The 14900-nt window shown below is 44.8% G+C and overlaps 1 protein-coding gene across 1 annotated transcript; it reads left to right on the forward strand.

The window, feature by feature from the left end:
* Positions 1 to 284: 284 nt before the first annotated feature.
* LOC119167361 (uncharacterized) lies at positions 285 to 13831 on the forward strand. Its single transcript, XM_037418834.2, has 8 exons — positions 285 to 433; positions 5191 to 5237; positions 7350 to 7431; positions 8167 to 8195; positions 8818 to 8872; positions 11332 to 11375; positions 11681 to 11774; positions 13573 to 13831. Exons 1-8 carry the CDS (start codon positions 385 to 387, stop codon positions 13692 to 13694), a joined length of 522 nt encoding a protein of 173 aa, XP_037274731.2. The 5' UTR covers positions 285 to 384; the 3' UTR covers positions 13695 to 13831.
* Positions 13832 to 14900: the final 1069 nt, after the last annotated feature.

Raw genomic sequence — 14900 nt, forward strand, 5'->3', positions numbered from 1 at the left:
ACTTGTTAACGGCAAATACCATTGCGAACTGTGTTTATGCTTATCTAAAACCGGTATGCCTTTTCTTCGTAACTACTTTTATTACACATTTATTTTGGTCTTTGAGAGGGGGCATTGTGAAAGCGTCAGCGCGTAGGCGTGCAATACCGGCATTGGAAAACGCTGCGCACTGAATTACTCAGAACAAACTTGCATGAACCAGTGATAGAAATGTTTGGCACGTGGCTTCGTCCACCTGGTGGGGCAACGTAGGCCTCCGCGTGTGTCACACACGCCAGGTATATATTTAGTCCACAAGGGTAACAGCCCGTGTGTGTCGGTGTTTGCCGCAGTCTATCAGTTTACGTTGTGTGTCTCACGCATCTGTTGTTCAGCGGTGGCACCATGGTCTTCAGAAAGGAAATCGCTCTCACCTTCGTCGCGGCTGCTTTAGGTACGTTGTCAGTGAATTACCCTTGTTACTTGTGTTCTGCGAGCGGGGGGTAACAATAAGTATAGGTACTTGTGTTTACCGAATACCAAACAGGCTTTATCATTTTGAGGTTCATTGTAGTGCTAGCGGCCGGGGGCCTCGGAATAATAGTGATGCTATTTAGGGTTAAAACGAAGGGCCGGCCCACCACTTGCTCTTGCGCGGCCATGTCGTAAGACCATGGCTGCTCTGTCAGTGCGGTAAATGTCATTTACGGGTAGCACCAGGCTGTAAGCGTGAACAGCAAGAAGCACGTCGGCCTTCGTGGTTGACGAGCTACACCCAAAACAGCTGGCAATGCTGACAAACCGTTTGTACACTCCGCCAGAAATTGTCGTTTGCACCAGTCGCGATGGTTTGATTGTTATGGTGCTTGCTGGCTTACTGGAACCACAGTTTGCAGGATCTAATCTCAATTAGTTGTGGTGGCTGCCTTTCAGTGGTGGCGAATTGTTAGACCCATTTACTTAGTTGAATGTTAAAGAGCTTATGGTGCTCAGGATTTCTGGGTGCCCCCAAAACAGCGTTCCTCATAATCGCAGTCGGCTTTAGGGACGTAGAACCCCAAGAGTTAACGGTTATCAACCATCGTTGGTATATCTTTGGTGCAGCATAGGTGAACATGAATCGTATATAATGGAGAGGAAAGAATTTTTGAACTGGGTTAGCGTTCAGCGTTTCTAAAGATTCGCATTTGGCGAATGACAGTGAAACTTTTTGTAAATTTCAGCATATCTTTAAACACATTTCATTCTGTCGCAAAGCGGATGCATGACGCATTTCAAGGGACGTCCGAGTTTGCTGCTTTTTGCTGCTTTGCAGTTTTTTTGTTCATTGATGATGGCGCTTGTAATAACGTATGTGTGCGCTTTTAAGAAAAAAAAGATGTTATACGCACATTCGTTTCTACATTCACCTACTTTATTTTATTTTATTACTCTGTCCTAGCAATATATTCCCAAACAATGAACTTGCGCACTTAACACTCGTGCCGGATTTGATGACCTGCAATTTTTTTTTTTTTTTTGTGCTGAAACAGGGCAGATGGTGTTGGTGGTGGTACTGATTTTGCCGCAGGCGGAGTCAGCCTGGAAGACCTGTCCGGCAATTGCTTTGCCTGAGAGACTCTTTCCACGTAGTTTCTTTCACCATGAATAGCTTAACCCTTTCTCTCTTGAACAACGTAAAAGTATGTTAGTCATTTGCTTTCGCATCAACCGCACACCTGCAGGAAGCACAATGGCCTCGTAAAGCAGAGTTACGAATAGTTTTTATCGAAACGTTTGAAATAGTTATGTAAAGACCTCTGAAAACTATCAAGTTTCAATCAGCGCTATCTTTAACTGCTGCCGGATTCAAATACACAATTGTATGCTGGTCTACCAATGTTCTTTCCTTGGAGGAATCTGTCGCCGGTCATACGTGTCTCCGGTTAGAGCCACTATGCGCTGTGGGGGGTTGAAGACGAGTTGAAGAAACTTTATTTGTGCAATGATAGTTACTGTGCTAGAAGCTAGGGTGCCAGGAATCCCCTGCTAGGGGAAAGATCCCAGATCCTCGGTGACAACCCTGGTCCACTAGATTACCCACTATCTTGTGTTCCTGGGCCTCGCTCACTGAGTGGCTTGACATTTCTGAACGAAGCTCCCGCAAGGCAGTTTAAGAAAGTACTTCAGCAGATCTTATAGGCATAGAACAGCAAAGGTTGTGCAGCTCATTCAGACTCGCTCATTAACTATATTTTGCGCTTAGGCCTCACCCGGAATCGCCAAAGGTTTCCAGAGCGGCACTCACTTGGACTCGCAAAGATTTTCATCAACCGGGCTCACTCGGACTCAAAGTTGCCAAAATATTACCCACTCGCTCAAGCTCGCGGCTCGGACTGAGTCGACTCATGAGTCAGTTAGCCTGGAATTGACTTTTTTGATTATGGTGTCAATGCCCTTTACTATCAATATGTCTCGTTATCGGTGTTCTTGGCCGCTTTTGATTAGTACCTGCGAGTACGAGTTCCGAGTGGCTGAAAACCAGTAAGGACACTTTTCTTGAAAGATATAAAGATGTTGTTCGAGAACTTTCTTGGACAAGTTGGCGGTGTTGGTGGTTGAGAGTACAAGGCATGAATGCATGCATCTTCCCACCAATTCGCGCCTCTGAGCAATATTGAAATGGTGTATAAACAATACTGCCTTGAAATACGCGTGAGCACACGCAAGTATGACCATGAAATCCAGTTCAGACTGACAATAAGTAATGCTGGAGACAAGTAGATAGGATTACAGGTCGGCAATCATAAGTAGAACTCGCTCAACAAATATATTTTGCGCTTTGCACTCGCCCACACCCACGAAAAGTTTCCTGAACTCACTCGGGCTCATACTCGGGTAATTTTCCTTCAATCGGACTCAAACTCGCCAAACTATTACTGACTCAAACTCACTCACGGCTCGCTCGGAGTCTACGTGAGACGAGAGAATCGACTCGTGAGTGAGGTCACCAACTTATGGTTATAGTTCATCTCACTCCGCCTCGGATCAAGCCATGAGCCTGAGTGACTTGGGTTGAGTAATGTTTTGGTGAGTCCGATTGAGAAACATTTCTGTGAATCTGAATACGAGTGAGTGCGCTTGAGTAAAACTCTCATGAGCGTGAGCTCGAGCGAACCCTAACGGCGAGGTATATTCGACGAGTTAGTTCGAGTGAACTGAGCGTGGTTTTGCCCACTTATCGTTTTATCTACTCAACTTAGGCACTATATACTACTACCACCCTTAAGTCGACTCGCTTATATTTGGTCTACTCGCATATCAATGCAGTAGTGTTAATATGTCAGCGCAATAACAATTGAACAGAAGTGTATGAGTGAGTTTGAGGGCATTCTGAATTTTTTGTGGACGTATGGCTGGCGTAGTTCTTTCTCGTGCCCTATCTTTGTTTCATGCGCATTCCTAAAGCAGATGGGCCTTATATGTCCATTGGTACTGGCACCACGACCAGACCAGCGACGGTTTCAGCGCGGGCCAAGGGTGGTGCAGATGGTAGCGGTTGATAAAAGGGCTCGTCTGCAGCCGCCTCTGATCTACCGCCGGTGCCCTGTCCAGGCGCAATAATGGTTCCGTATATTTGTTCCGCTATTCCCAAAGCTGCGCAAAGCACGAGGCCACGAAATCGCATACCGGCTATCGACGACACTTGTAGTAGTTGCGAAACTCACTTGCGCTTAGATTTCGTGCACGTTAATTATTTACGGGTGCTACAACTTTTTCGTGAATTGCCCTACGGCATGCTTCCTAATCGGCCCATGCTTTTGGCGAGAAAGGCCTGATATTTCGTTATATGAACGGTTATATTGCATAAATTATATATATTTTTTTTGTACTCGCTAAACCATTCCAGATGTTTTTCTAGTTCGCTGTTCCGCTGTACAACCACACCTGCAACCTCGCATAAATCGGCCGTTTTCTTGTAGCGCGTAGGCATGTTCAAGCACTCGAAAAATATTTTTCGTCCTGTCGCGAATACCCGCACGCTCTTCCTGACCATCGTTTATCAGTCACACGTTTGACATGACCAACACGTAAGGCGTACGATAGATAACCAGTGGTCAGTGAGCGTGTGGAGGTGAATACCAAGAGGCGAGCAACTCAGCCGACGACGGCAGAAAGTTCGATGTACACTCTACGAAAAAAAAAAAAGAATCAAAACTTCTCTTTGCGATTTCTGACTTGCCACGTGTATGATACCCTCTAAATAGGCACGCAAACTCTCTTTGGGGTGTAACTGTACGCTCTTCTGAGAGTTATGTGACTCACAAGAGAGTTAGTGTGCCTCTTTAAGGAGTAATTCCCGCGGCAAGTCAGGAGCCACAAAAAAGAGACACGTGCACTCATTTTTTTTAGTGTTAGAAAAATATTTTCAGGCCCAAAATGTCATCGGCTCGTGAAAGAGGCTTCATTTATGATCGTCCTCCATCCAGCAGTGGACATTAAATAGCCGTATGAAGATGATTTATTCCAGCTGACTCCCTCTATCTGATTACATTTGGCATACTCGAAACACGTCGTAGCCTACGAGTGAACATTGACCGGCAGCTATGGCATAGAGATGAGTGGTGGCAGTAATTGCTCTGCCGATCAAAGTGTTGCTGTTTCGGCCCCGCTAGTATTCTGGTGAGAATATGATACAGACACGCTGGAGCACCGCGTCCACTGACTGCACTATAGCACATAGTTTGAGTTACACCGCGGTATCGCGTGGCTAAGTGCACTGTTAAATTGTACAGTGGCGCCGATCGTGGCATGTTATCGGGAAATAGTTTCTCTTTTCCTGCGAGTGCGCATCGTTTCGACGTGCTTTGATGCTCACCCTCGTTTCGCCCTACCGCGCTTTCATATTACCAAAGGATAACTTGGAGGGTGTACGCAGGCAACAGGAGGTGGTGCACACTCTCACAAGCAGCTATCTCGAAACTATGCCATGATCGGCGCCCCCGCACCACCTTCCAGTGCACGCTTGGCTGTGTTCAGCTCAAACTGAGCGCGATAGTTGGTCGTGAACCATTGGTTGTTAAAATCTATACTGAGTCCTCCAATGCATGGTGTCACTTGCATTTCAGCGCAGTTTATAGAGACGCTGGGAACTGTTTCATTTTCTGTACCACTGCTTGCGAAATGAGCCGAGTTAATTTGAAGCACCGTTTATTTTTCCCAAATATTCAGTGGCTGTGCTACAGTTGTCTGCCGCCGGCGCTCCTACTTGCTCCTCGGTAAGCTATAAATATTTATAGGCTGCGTTTTTAAATTGTGTTTATTTGTGGCCTCTTCCAAGTCAAAGGAAATACTTATTGCATGAGTACGCCTGTTACTTACACGATTCACCCTATTGAATGTATACAGCACAATGCCAGTTTGGCTGTTAAATTGTCACATACATAAGAGGAAAATTGCATCAATAAGTTTCTTTTCTGAACGAGAAAAAGGCGCCAAGTCTCTTCAAATGAAAAAGACTTGTAGAATGGCTCAAGGAACTAAACAGATATCAACACAGCCTCGAAGTTCTCTCAACACGGCTCATCGTAGCGTCATGTTTCTAGTAAACGTTCTCGTGAATTTTGTACTTATCTGGTACAGATGGGCTCCACTAACTCGAAAGTAGAAGGCCTAGGCTAGGCAATATTTAAACTTTTCTTGACTTAGAACGCTTGATCTACCAGAAAAGTAGCGTTAAACTCTTCCGTCACGTTGACTGTCACTTATTCTAAATTCGAAAACAAAATTTTGGTATCAATTTTTTAATAACCAACCTATTAACTCTGTATTTCCCAAAAATAGTTTTATCTATATACATCGGTAGTTCAAAGGCATTTGAGGTGTATTTTTATAGCGTACTTACATCTGGACTTGACAACTAAAAAACAAGGAGTGGCCAGAACTACCTTCTCTTATCACAGAGAAGTGCAAATTGAAGGGCTGATTTTCTTTTTTTTATACAGAACATTGTTCAGAACTTTGTAAAAGACAGAGACGGACAGCATCCTGCCTTCTTCCTCCAACTGGGCTAACTCAGATATGTCATCACAAGGCCTGTCAACGTAGAACCAAGACTGGTCGGCTGTTATCAGCTGCAGAGAAGGAAACTGGGGTGCCTCCGTCAAGTTTCATAATTAGCAGTTCAACACTGCTGCCTCTTGTAACGCATAACGCTTGCTGCAAATCGGCATGCACCAGCAGTGATTCAGCCGCATCAACTGCACCGCATCGTAAACAAACTCTCCCTAACGGTGGATCGACTTATAGGCTTGCCTGTTGACTTCGCGCGTCTCAGCGTCGGAGTCCTGCATTAGTCCTGTCGGGAGTGATATATTTAGTGAGACGCTGACCCTGACAGTACCGCACGCTTTCGGAACACGCTCGTCCGACGACATCGTGGTCCCGGAATGACCACTCCCGGGTTTCATGGCACCGAATGTTAATAACCAGTACAGGGCTATCTCCGCCTTCCTCCCTGTTAGTTGTCTTTTAGTTCGCAATAGTGTTCTCTTATCGAGTAGCACTGCCGCACCTAAGTGACAAAGGTCCATGCAGTGCTAGCGGAAAAGTAGTCAGTTTATACCGTGCGTTGCAAAGGAATGTGTCCGAAATCCTAAAGAAATTGCTAAAACCGATGTTATCTTGAAGCCTTCAGTTATTTCTCCTGTAGTCGCATGCGTGTTAAGATGGCTAAAGAAGCTAATTGGGAAGGTATTTAAAATTAAATTAAGTTTTATTTATTGAACTTCAGCGTTTATGCGCAGTCGGTGAATTAAAGCCCTTCATGCGAAGAACCCATTGCAGCTTCGAGATTTCGAAAGGCTGGTCTCTATATAGTAATCATGAAGTAGTGGGGTTCACCCGAATTCAGCGGTGAAACCGCAACTTGGAAGAGCGCAACTGACGTATTATTCCGAGACTTCCAGAATGAATGAGCTTCGTTATATCAACTATAAACAGAAATCGCATTGTAAATGCCCGGCCAGTAGTTGCAATTATAGCACGCATGACTCGCATGCGTGAACGAATGCGAGAGAATCATACCTGCGTGGCCCTTGTAAACAGCAGCCACGCCATCCTTGTCGCCTGCTTGTTGCGCTTTTCGGTGCACCGTTTTCACCGTTGAATCGCATTTCGCCACAGTGATTACGAAATGGCACATTTTCAGTATCAATAACGAAATGGCTGTGATGGGTTGCTTGCATGAACAGCTTCAGTTGTCCCACTTGACATAACAGCCGCGGCTCACCAGACCTGGCATACGTTCGCTAGGGTGGCCAGTCACAGTGTTAAGCCATTTCACGGTATCTTGGGTTGTACTTACCCTGACTAATTGCGTGTGAATGCAGGATTCTGACTGCTCCGGCGGTCAGCGATGCGTCGAGCACTTCAACATGTCGGTGAACTCTAACTGCGACAGCTACAAATACTGTAAGCACCTCTTTCATTCAACTTAAGTTCGATGCGTGTATTGCCAGTCTTATGCATGACCCTCACAAAATGCTTACATGTAATCTTTTCGCGGTGACTTCCTTTGTGAAGGCTGGGTGGAGGGCGCTCACGGCTAAGTGAACGTTTACGGTAAATGCGCGTTTTCTTTTTATTTCTGAGCGTTCTAATGGTCGCACTTTTTTTCTTTCAGTAATAAAAAGAGCGAAGGGAAGGTTTTTCTCGTAACTTCATGCATATGGTCCATCCCGCTTCTTCACTATTGCACGAAGGTCTTCTCTCCAGCAATGTAGCGCTTTTTATCGGCGTACTAGTGCGCCGTTTTTAAAGCTTTTTATTTATGTCACCAGATGGTAACACGTATAGCAAAGGAATGGATGGTTTCGTGACTAGCGCCTCGAAACCGCTTATTTTCAATTCAGAAGCACCGGGCGCTGCTCGGCTTGACACAGCAGTACCGTGGTTAGTTGCCTGTTTTCTGTTAGTTTTGTATAGGCTCGGCCCATCCCTAGTGTTCCCTCGAATTTCGCTCGTGAAAGATTTTGCATTTGGAAAATCAAAATGCGCATTGAGTCCGCCGTAGGTTAAAAGCACGCTCAACTTCCTGCCACCTGCAATTCCTTACTTTGTTTCTGCAATCTCAACCGTTTGTACTAGCTGGCTACATGATCAACTTGCAGATCCTTTAAACCATGCACTGTTCATTTTCTTTCGCAGGTATTGACGTGTCGGATACATCCTGCTCCGTGAGTATCTTGTTCGATGTTGTTTCTTACAAAATTGTGGGGAGTTGTCTAAAGCGACATAATCGTCTGTATTGAGTCTTGCCAACAAAACCCACAAAATAAACAAAAATGCACGGATTATTTTTTTGTGTGTTAGCCATGCATTGTACGTACAAGCTTTGTCACGAGTAATTGCAAAGGAATTATAGGCTTCATTATTCCAATTTCGTTACTATATAGTCACATTGTGATATCCATGCAGCCTCGCCTCACACCTTCCCGCCCTGCTCATCATTCTTTCCTTTTGCTAAGTAGAACAACTTTCGCAAGTTACAACCCTATAGCACTCTCTGTATGTTAATTGCGTTGGTAGTGAATGTTCCTTAGCCCACAAAATAAATCTAGAAGCCCACGTAGTGACATTGTGTAGTTGTGATAATGCGAACTAAATAACGGGATTTTCTTCCCTTTGACTTGTTCGTATTTCATTTGTCCATGACTCTGCGTGTTCGTCCACCTGTAGGGGAACTCGCGTGTGCGACTGGCACCCATTTTTATTCTTACATCGATGCTCGTGCTCCCTCACTACTCTACTTTTGAAAACTCAAACTGGCGTTTTAACTTAACCTCTCTTTGTATCCAGTGCTCTGATGGCTACACCTGCCGCCTGATGGATTGTCCACGTTCTCCGTATGAATGTAAGTGGCAAGGTCATTTCTCGTGCTCGGTTCTAGATTGGGTTCTTCATAGAAAAAAGATTCTTATCTGGACCAGTGAATGAAGCAAACACACCGATTAGCGAATACCAATGACATGGTTATAAATGCTAAAAAATATTCATTTTGCATGAGTCATGGATCTTGCTAATACGCAAAAAAACTACCATTGAGCTGTAATCAGTTTAAACAGCATTCGGTCACTCTAATCCACATTCGCTTCAGAGTAGAAAGACATATTTAGATGGAAGATTTGCTACCTATGGCGACGTGCCCTGATTGTGCACTTTGTACGAAGTTATTTCTTATTCCCACATAATGAACACAGCCTTGTAGCACTAATACTCATTTGGCGCTCACTTGTTGCCCTTACGTATTGTGGCGCTGATTGTGCGCAGTAGGCTATTTATTTTACTGGTGTTACGAATGAGAACTATTCTTCGGGAGCATATACGATAGGCCATTGCACTCAATGTAATGAACACGCCGATTATATTAGCGTAAGCACGTGCTGCTAGGGCTGTTAAATAGTAAGTAGAGTTGCGTAAATTAAATCGCCCATTACTGCTGTAAATGGCGTTTCATTTTGTCGCAATGAAATGATGCAGTTGGGCAACAACTTTGCTCGGGTTTCTCAGTACATTAAATTTTTTTATACTTTTTGTGGAGAATTCAGCATTCTAGTTGTACAACAAATGAATAGATGAATTTTTATTATACGTGAAATCATTCATCTGCATACATTAGGGGTAGTGTTGTCCGACCCGGTGCAACAGCGGTTACAATGATTGGCTGCTGACCCTAAGGTCGTGGGTTTGATCCCCTCCTTGGTGGTTGGATTTCAATGGCGGCACAATGGTAGACGCCCGAGTACTGTCCGACGTCAGTGCCCGTTAAGCAACATACCATACTCAAAAGTTTTGGAGCTCTCCATGACGGCGTCTCCTAAGATGGTACCGTGGTGTTGGGGCGCAAAATAGCTGTTGGTAGCTCCATAAGTAATCCTGGCATTAGCTTTTGCGTACTTTTGCGTAGCTGAAAGGTTATAGGTCTATTTCATCGCGCGAACCGAACGTTTCAGCCACGGTAGCCTGGCTCCCAGCATCTAAACACGCCTGCCTTTCTCATGCCGCGAATATGAGCGCAATGTTCCATACCATTATATTCCCCGTGAATTTCGGCCCTATGTTTACGTGATGCTATGTTTACGGTACTTTGGGCTGTATAAAGTCCTCCGTCGTCTCAGTGATGTTAACTATGAGGTGATTCCCGACAGTCCACCATGTCCAAGACGCCAAGGACATGCACCAGAAGTTGTGCACGTAGTTTGGATGAAACCTTATTTGTCCCAATGAACCCGTGGGCTGCCAGTGACTAATAACCCTTCCACCATGATGATGAAGCATTGGGACGATGCCTTCTCGAGAAGGAGGCTAATGTCACGGTTATTAGCCGTAAACACAAAAGGACGAAGAAGCCAGCATCACGAGTGGCAGTCTCTGGCGTTTTTCGAGGAAGACGACGTTGCGCGTTTGCTCTTGCGCTTTGTTTTTGTATGTGAATATAACCTTGCTGTTAACGCCGAAAGGAAGCCTTGTGTCCTGTTCTTTTCACGTTGTGACACTATTCTCGACCTACAGGCTTTGCTATGTGTCCGCCGGGCGTGTGCCTCTTTGCCTTGCTTTGTGCTGGGAGAACAATGTTGTAGTGTGCATGAGACCGGGTTTTCAATTCGACAAGCATTGAAAGCCTGGCTTGGGGTACTTGATCAAATAAAAAACTTCATCTCGTAAGCCTTTTTTTAATATACAGGGGGTTTTATGTATAGTGCACACGTTTTGACTGAAGACTTGAACTTTCGACTTTTCCAGTACGAAGGATATGCAAGTCCTGACCTTCAAAGAATATAGCGCTACGAGTCCCGAATTTTTTCAGCACGCAAAAAATCTAACGATGGCAACGGCACCCCACTTGCATATAGTTAAACACATTCACAAGAGTTTCTGCAGAACGTATTTAAATTGCTGATTGGTGACAAGTACGCGTCAATAGAAAATTGAGGCAACGCACAAAAAAAGTACAAGATATTGGTCGTATGTTATTATGATAGCTTAGTGGCTAACATGTACTGCTGCGGAACCTCAGGACGTCGGTTTGGTTTTTAACCAAGCAGGGCGTATTTTGACGGGGCAGATGGCAATAATCTTCTTATGCTTCCATCCACGGGCACGTTGAAGAACTCCAGGTGGTCCAAATTAGCCTAGACCACAACAGAGCTGCGCTACTGTACACCCCACTAAGTACCTATAATCCCAGCGTGTCAGTTAGACCCCCAAAAGTAAATTTATGATTTTTCCCTAGCAGAGCACCACATTATTATTATTCTCTCTGTATCGTACAGACGTAAAGTGATCGTGTTTCTACTCTTTCAATTCCTTCAGGTCTCTATTTAGAAGATACCACTCACCGATGCGGTGCATCAAACGTAAGTGAACGTTCATTTGTCTATTAGAGAGGTACAGCACAACGCAATTTAATTTCCAGCTCAGTGCAATGTGAAATCGCAGAAAAGTGAATACAACGCAGGCTTCTCGATACGCCGCCTTTCTGTTATTAGAACATGATTATCTCGCTAGCTTCAAACAAAACGTCCTGTTTTCACTATGAATACCTCAACCTTAATTAATCAGTGTAAAGGTAATTTTCTTAGAAATCGGTTTATTCATTGTTCATACACGGCTGCGCTGTGACACTCGTTTTACTTCACCGATATGAAACAAATATTTGCAGGCTCCAGTGTGCAAAGGAGATGAGACTTGCGCCTACGTCTTCAATCTAGTTTTTTGCTACAAGTGCCCCTGCTACGGACAGTTCAACGTCACCTGTGAGTACACGTCTTTGCGGTGCTCTTCCGAAAAGCAGTGAACACTGCCGCATGTATAAGCACATATTAAACACACCGTGAGAGATACGCAGAAGGAAGAACTTGCCTCCGATGAATATGCTCAGCTTTCAAACTATGCATCGACTTTTGCACTACGCTCGCACCTGTGTCTTCTACTCGGAAACCTCACCATTATAAATTTCTATTCAGCATCCAGGGTGGCACGAACTAAATATAGATTCGTCCTAGCCCGTGTGTTCTCACTTTCAAATATTGTGGTCCTATATATTTGTTTTCCTTTTTTTAGAGTGAAACTGTTCTCGGTTAACGCTTTCGTGTGCAGGAGAGACGTATATTGTAGTGGGATTTACCCACAGAAAATGGGAAAATTTCACTATGAATAAGTACCACTCCTCCCTCTGATCACTACTCCCATAACTCACCACGACGCCCACTAATGCTCTTGCCACTTCAGTCACCCACTTCATGCCACATCATGCACACTTCATTCAACACCGCTGCACGCAACTCCTAGCTTCACTGTTCCATCGGTGTTCGTGAAGTCAAGCTGGCTGTCTTTCCTGTCCTTCTAGGACCTTTCTTTCTCCAATTCCAGCAGCTCATCAAGTGCCGCTGTAATTCCGGCTGCAGAAATTACAATCAAATTTAAGTTGTCACATATGACTACATCTACGGCATCAGAGCTTGCAGCTATAAGGGCTGCTTTACAATATCTCGTTCAAGAACGTCCAGGAAAATGGGTCATATTCTGTGATTCGAAGGCAGCGCTTCAGAGTTTGCAGTCTGCCATGCGTAGGAGGAGCCATGACCAACTGGTACAAGAAATAAGACATTGCCATCATGAAGCTCTAGCACGAGGGCATGATATTATATATCAATGGCTGCCTGGACATATCGGTATTACCGGAAATGAACTAGCCGATGATGCAGCCCGCTCAGCCCATGAAGAAACCCGTGTAGTCCCGATTCCTCTATCAAGGAATGATGCAGCAAGACAACTTTACCTGCTGGCTCGAGATCTCACACGCACGTTCTGGTCGTCTACCAGCTTCCAAAGGTGTCAATTTTATGAACTGGATCCTTCGCTAAAGCTAAAGCTACCATCACAACTTTCCCGCTCCGATGCGACACTGTTATGCCGCCTTTGGTTGGGTGTTGCATTCACAAAGGTGTACTCCTTTCGCATTGGTATGGCAGACACTCCCACATGCGGCTACTGCGGAGATGAAGAAACCATCGAACACGTCCTCTGCAGCTGCGCTTGCTACGACGCACAGCGATGCCAGCTACGGATGGTTTTGAATCGACTTGACCCCGGACCATTTTGTGTGCGGAAGATACTAGGACCTTGGGCATCTGCCTCAGTTGCGCAGAAAGCAACTAAAGCACTGCTTCTTTACCTTAAGTCAACAAACCTGAGCGACCGCCTGTGAACTGTGTGTGCTCACCGAGTGTACTCGTGATTGTGTGTACCTTCTCATCTTTGTGCAACCTCTTTTCTCCCCTTTATCCCTTCCCCAGTGCAGGGTAGCAAACCGGATGTGCGTCTGGTTAACCTCCCTGCCTTTCCTTGTATCTTTATCTCTCTCTCTCTCTCTTTACGATATTCAGAATACCATGAAGGTACCTCTATGTCCGCCTACAGACTTTGCTGTTTTTTGCATAGAGAACTTTGTTTGTCTCTTTTTAGTACTAGATGTTTTTACCTAATAGCGCGCCACAAATATGAAACATTTCTCAGAAGTCACAATAACCTTCCCATATACCCCATTCACAGGTCTGAAGGAGAGCAGCCAGTACCCGGCCTGCGGACCAAACAGCATCGCCACGCTCTACGGCACTGAATACACATGCGATGGCTGCCGGTCGGCTAGTACCGTGCTTGTTGCACCCAACTGACCACATGAGTGCTGCCTCCAACAGCCAACCTCTGTGATGAACATTGACATGCGGAAAGTGTAGGCCTGCTTCGTTTCAGCAGTACCAATACATGAACGTTATATTGTGTTCTTTAATAAAGCAATGAGTTCATTGAAGTTTGCCAATTCTCCGCAAAAAAAAAGCAGTTTGTTTGTATTTTACGAAGTGTGGGGCCGGGCAATACATATATCGACGGTCCCATTGGGCGTCTTAACTCATTGATGACAGATGTACATGAACTTTTTTTACTAAAATAAGTGTATGCAAAAAATATTGGTTTTAATGCGAGAGGGGGGGGGGGGGGGGGCTGGCTAAGCCTTCTTTGTTGCGCGGTGTTGTCGTCGCGAAGTAAAAATCTAACACAAGGCTATACAGAGGTGTATAATACAGCCCTCGCACACTCGTTCCACGTCCTTGATTCAAAATCTGTCCGCGCACAAATATGCACATTTACAAGTATTCAAGCCATTCAAATGCCTACGATTGAAGCATAAAACTTTTTCATGAATCAGAGGATTGATACAGATGAGGCATTCATGCTGAACGAAAATTCACAGTCCATGCGACGAGCAGCATCTCAAAAATCCGAACAAAGCACACTCGGGGACAACAATGTAGAGTGAAACAAAAGAATATGCGTATTTTTCTGTACAAGGATCACAGTTCACAATGAAAGGCGCATCATGGCGTATAAGATTGCACAAGTGCATTTCCGCTTGCGGTCACACTCAAGCACGACACATTGCGACAAAACAAACGCGTGTATTACACAATAAAGCGCACGGCTCGGAACGCTTGGCACGGAGAACGTACTGGTAAAATAGAGCCAAATACAGCCCATACATTGCACGATAAGTAGCGTCACTCAAGATTATCTTCAGGCACAGCACTCTTAATGATAAGAGGAACATGCGTGATTTAACAAAAGAATGTCTCAACGTGTGAATCTTCGAGATGTTAGCATATATAGTGAAGCTCATGTTGACTCTCAGCCTCTTTTGGGACGTTAAGCAGAAACATCATCATTATTGGTCTTCTTAATTGCTCTGTCTTTAGTGTGTGTTCGTGTGATCGAAAACTGTATTATGTGTTCCTTCATAGCAATTATAGCGCGTAAGTTTGATTGATATGTGGAGTTAAACGTCCCAAAACCACCATATGATTATGAGAGACGCCGTGGTGGAG

This window comes from Rhipicephalus microplus, unplaced genomic scaffold, assembly GCF_043290135.1.
Source record: "Rhipicephalus microplus isolate Deutch F79 unplaced genomic scaffold, USDA_Rmic scaffold_42, whole genome shotgun sequence".
NCBI classification, from domain to species: Eukaryota; Metazoa; Arthropoda; class Arachnida; order Ixodida; family Ixodidae; genus Rhipicephalus; species Rhipicephalus microplus.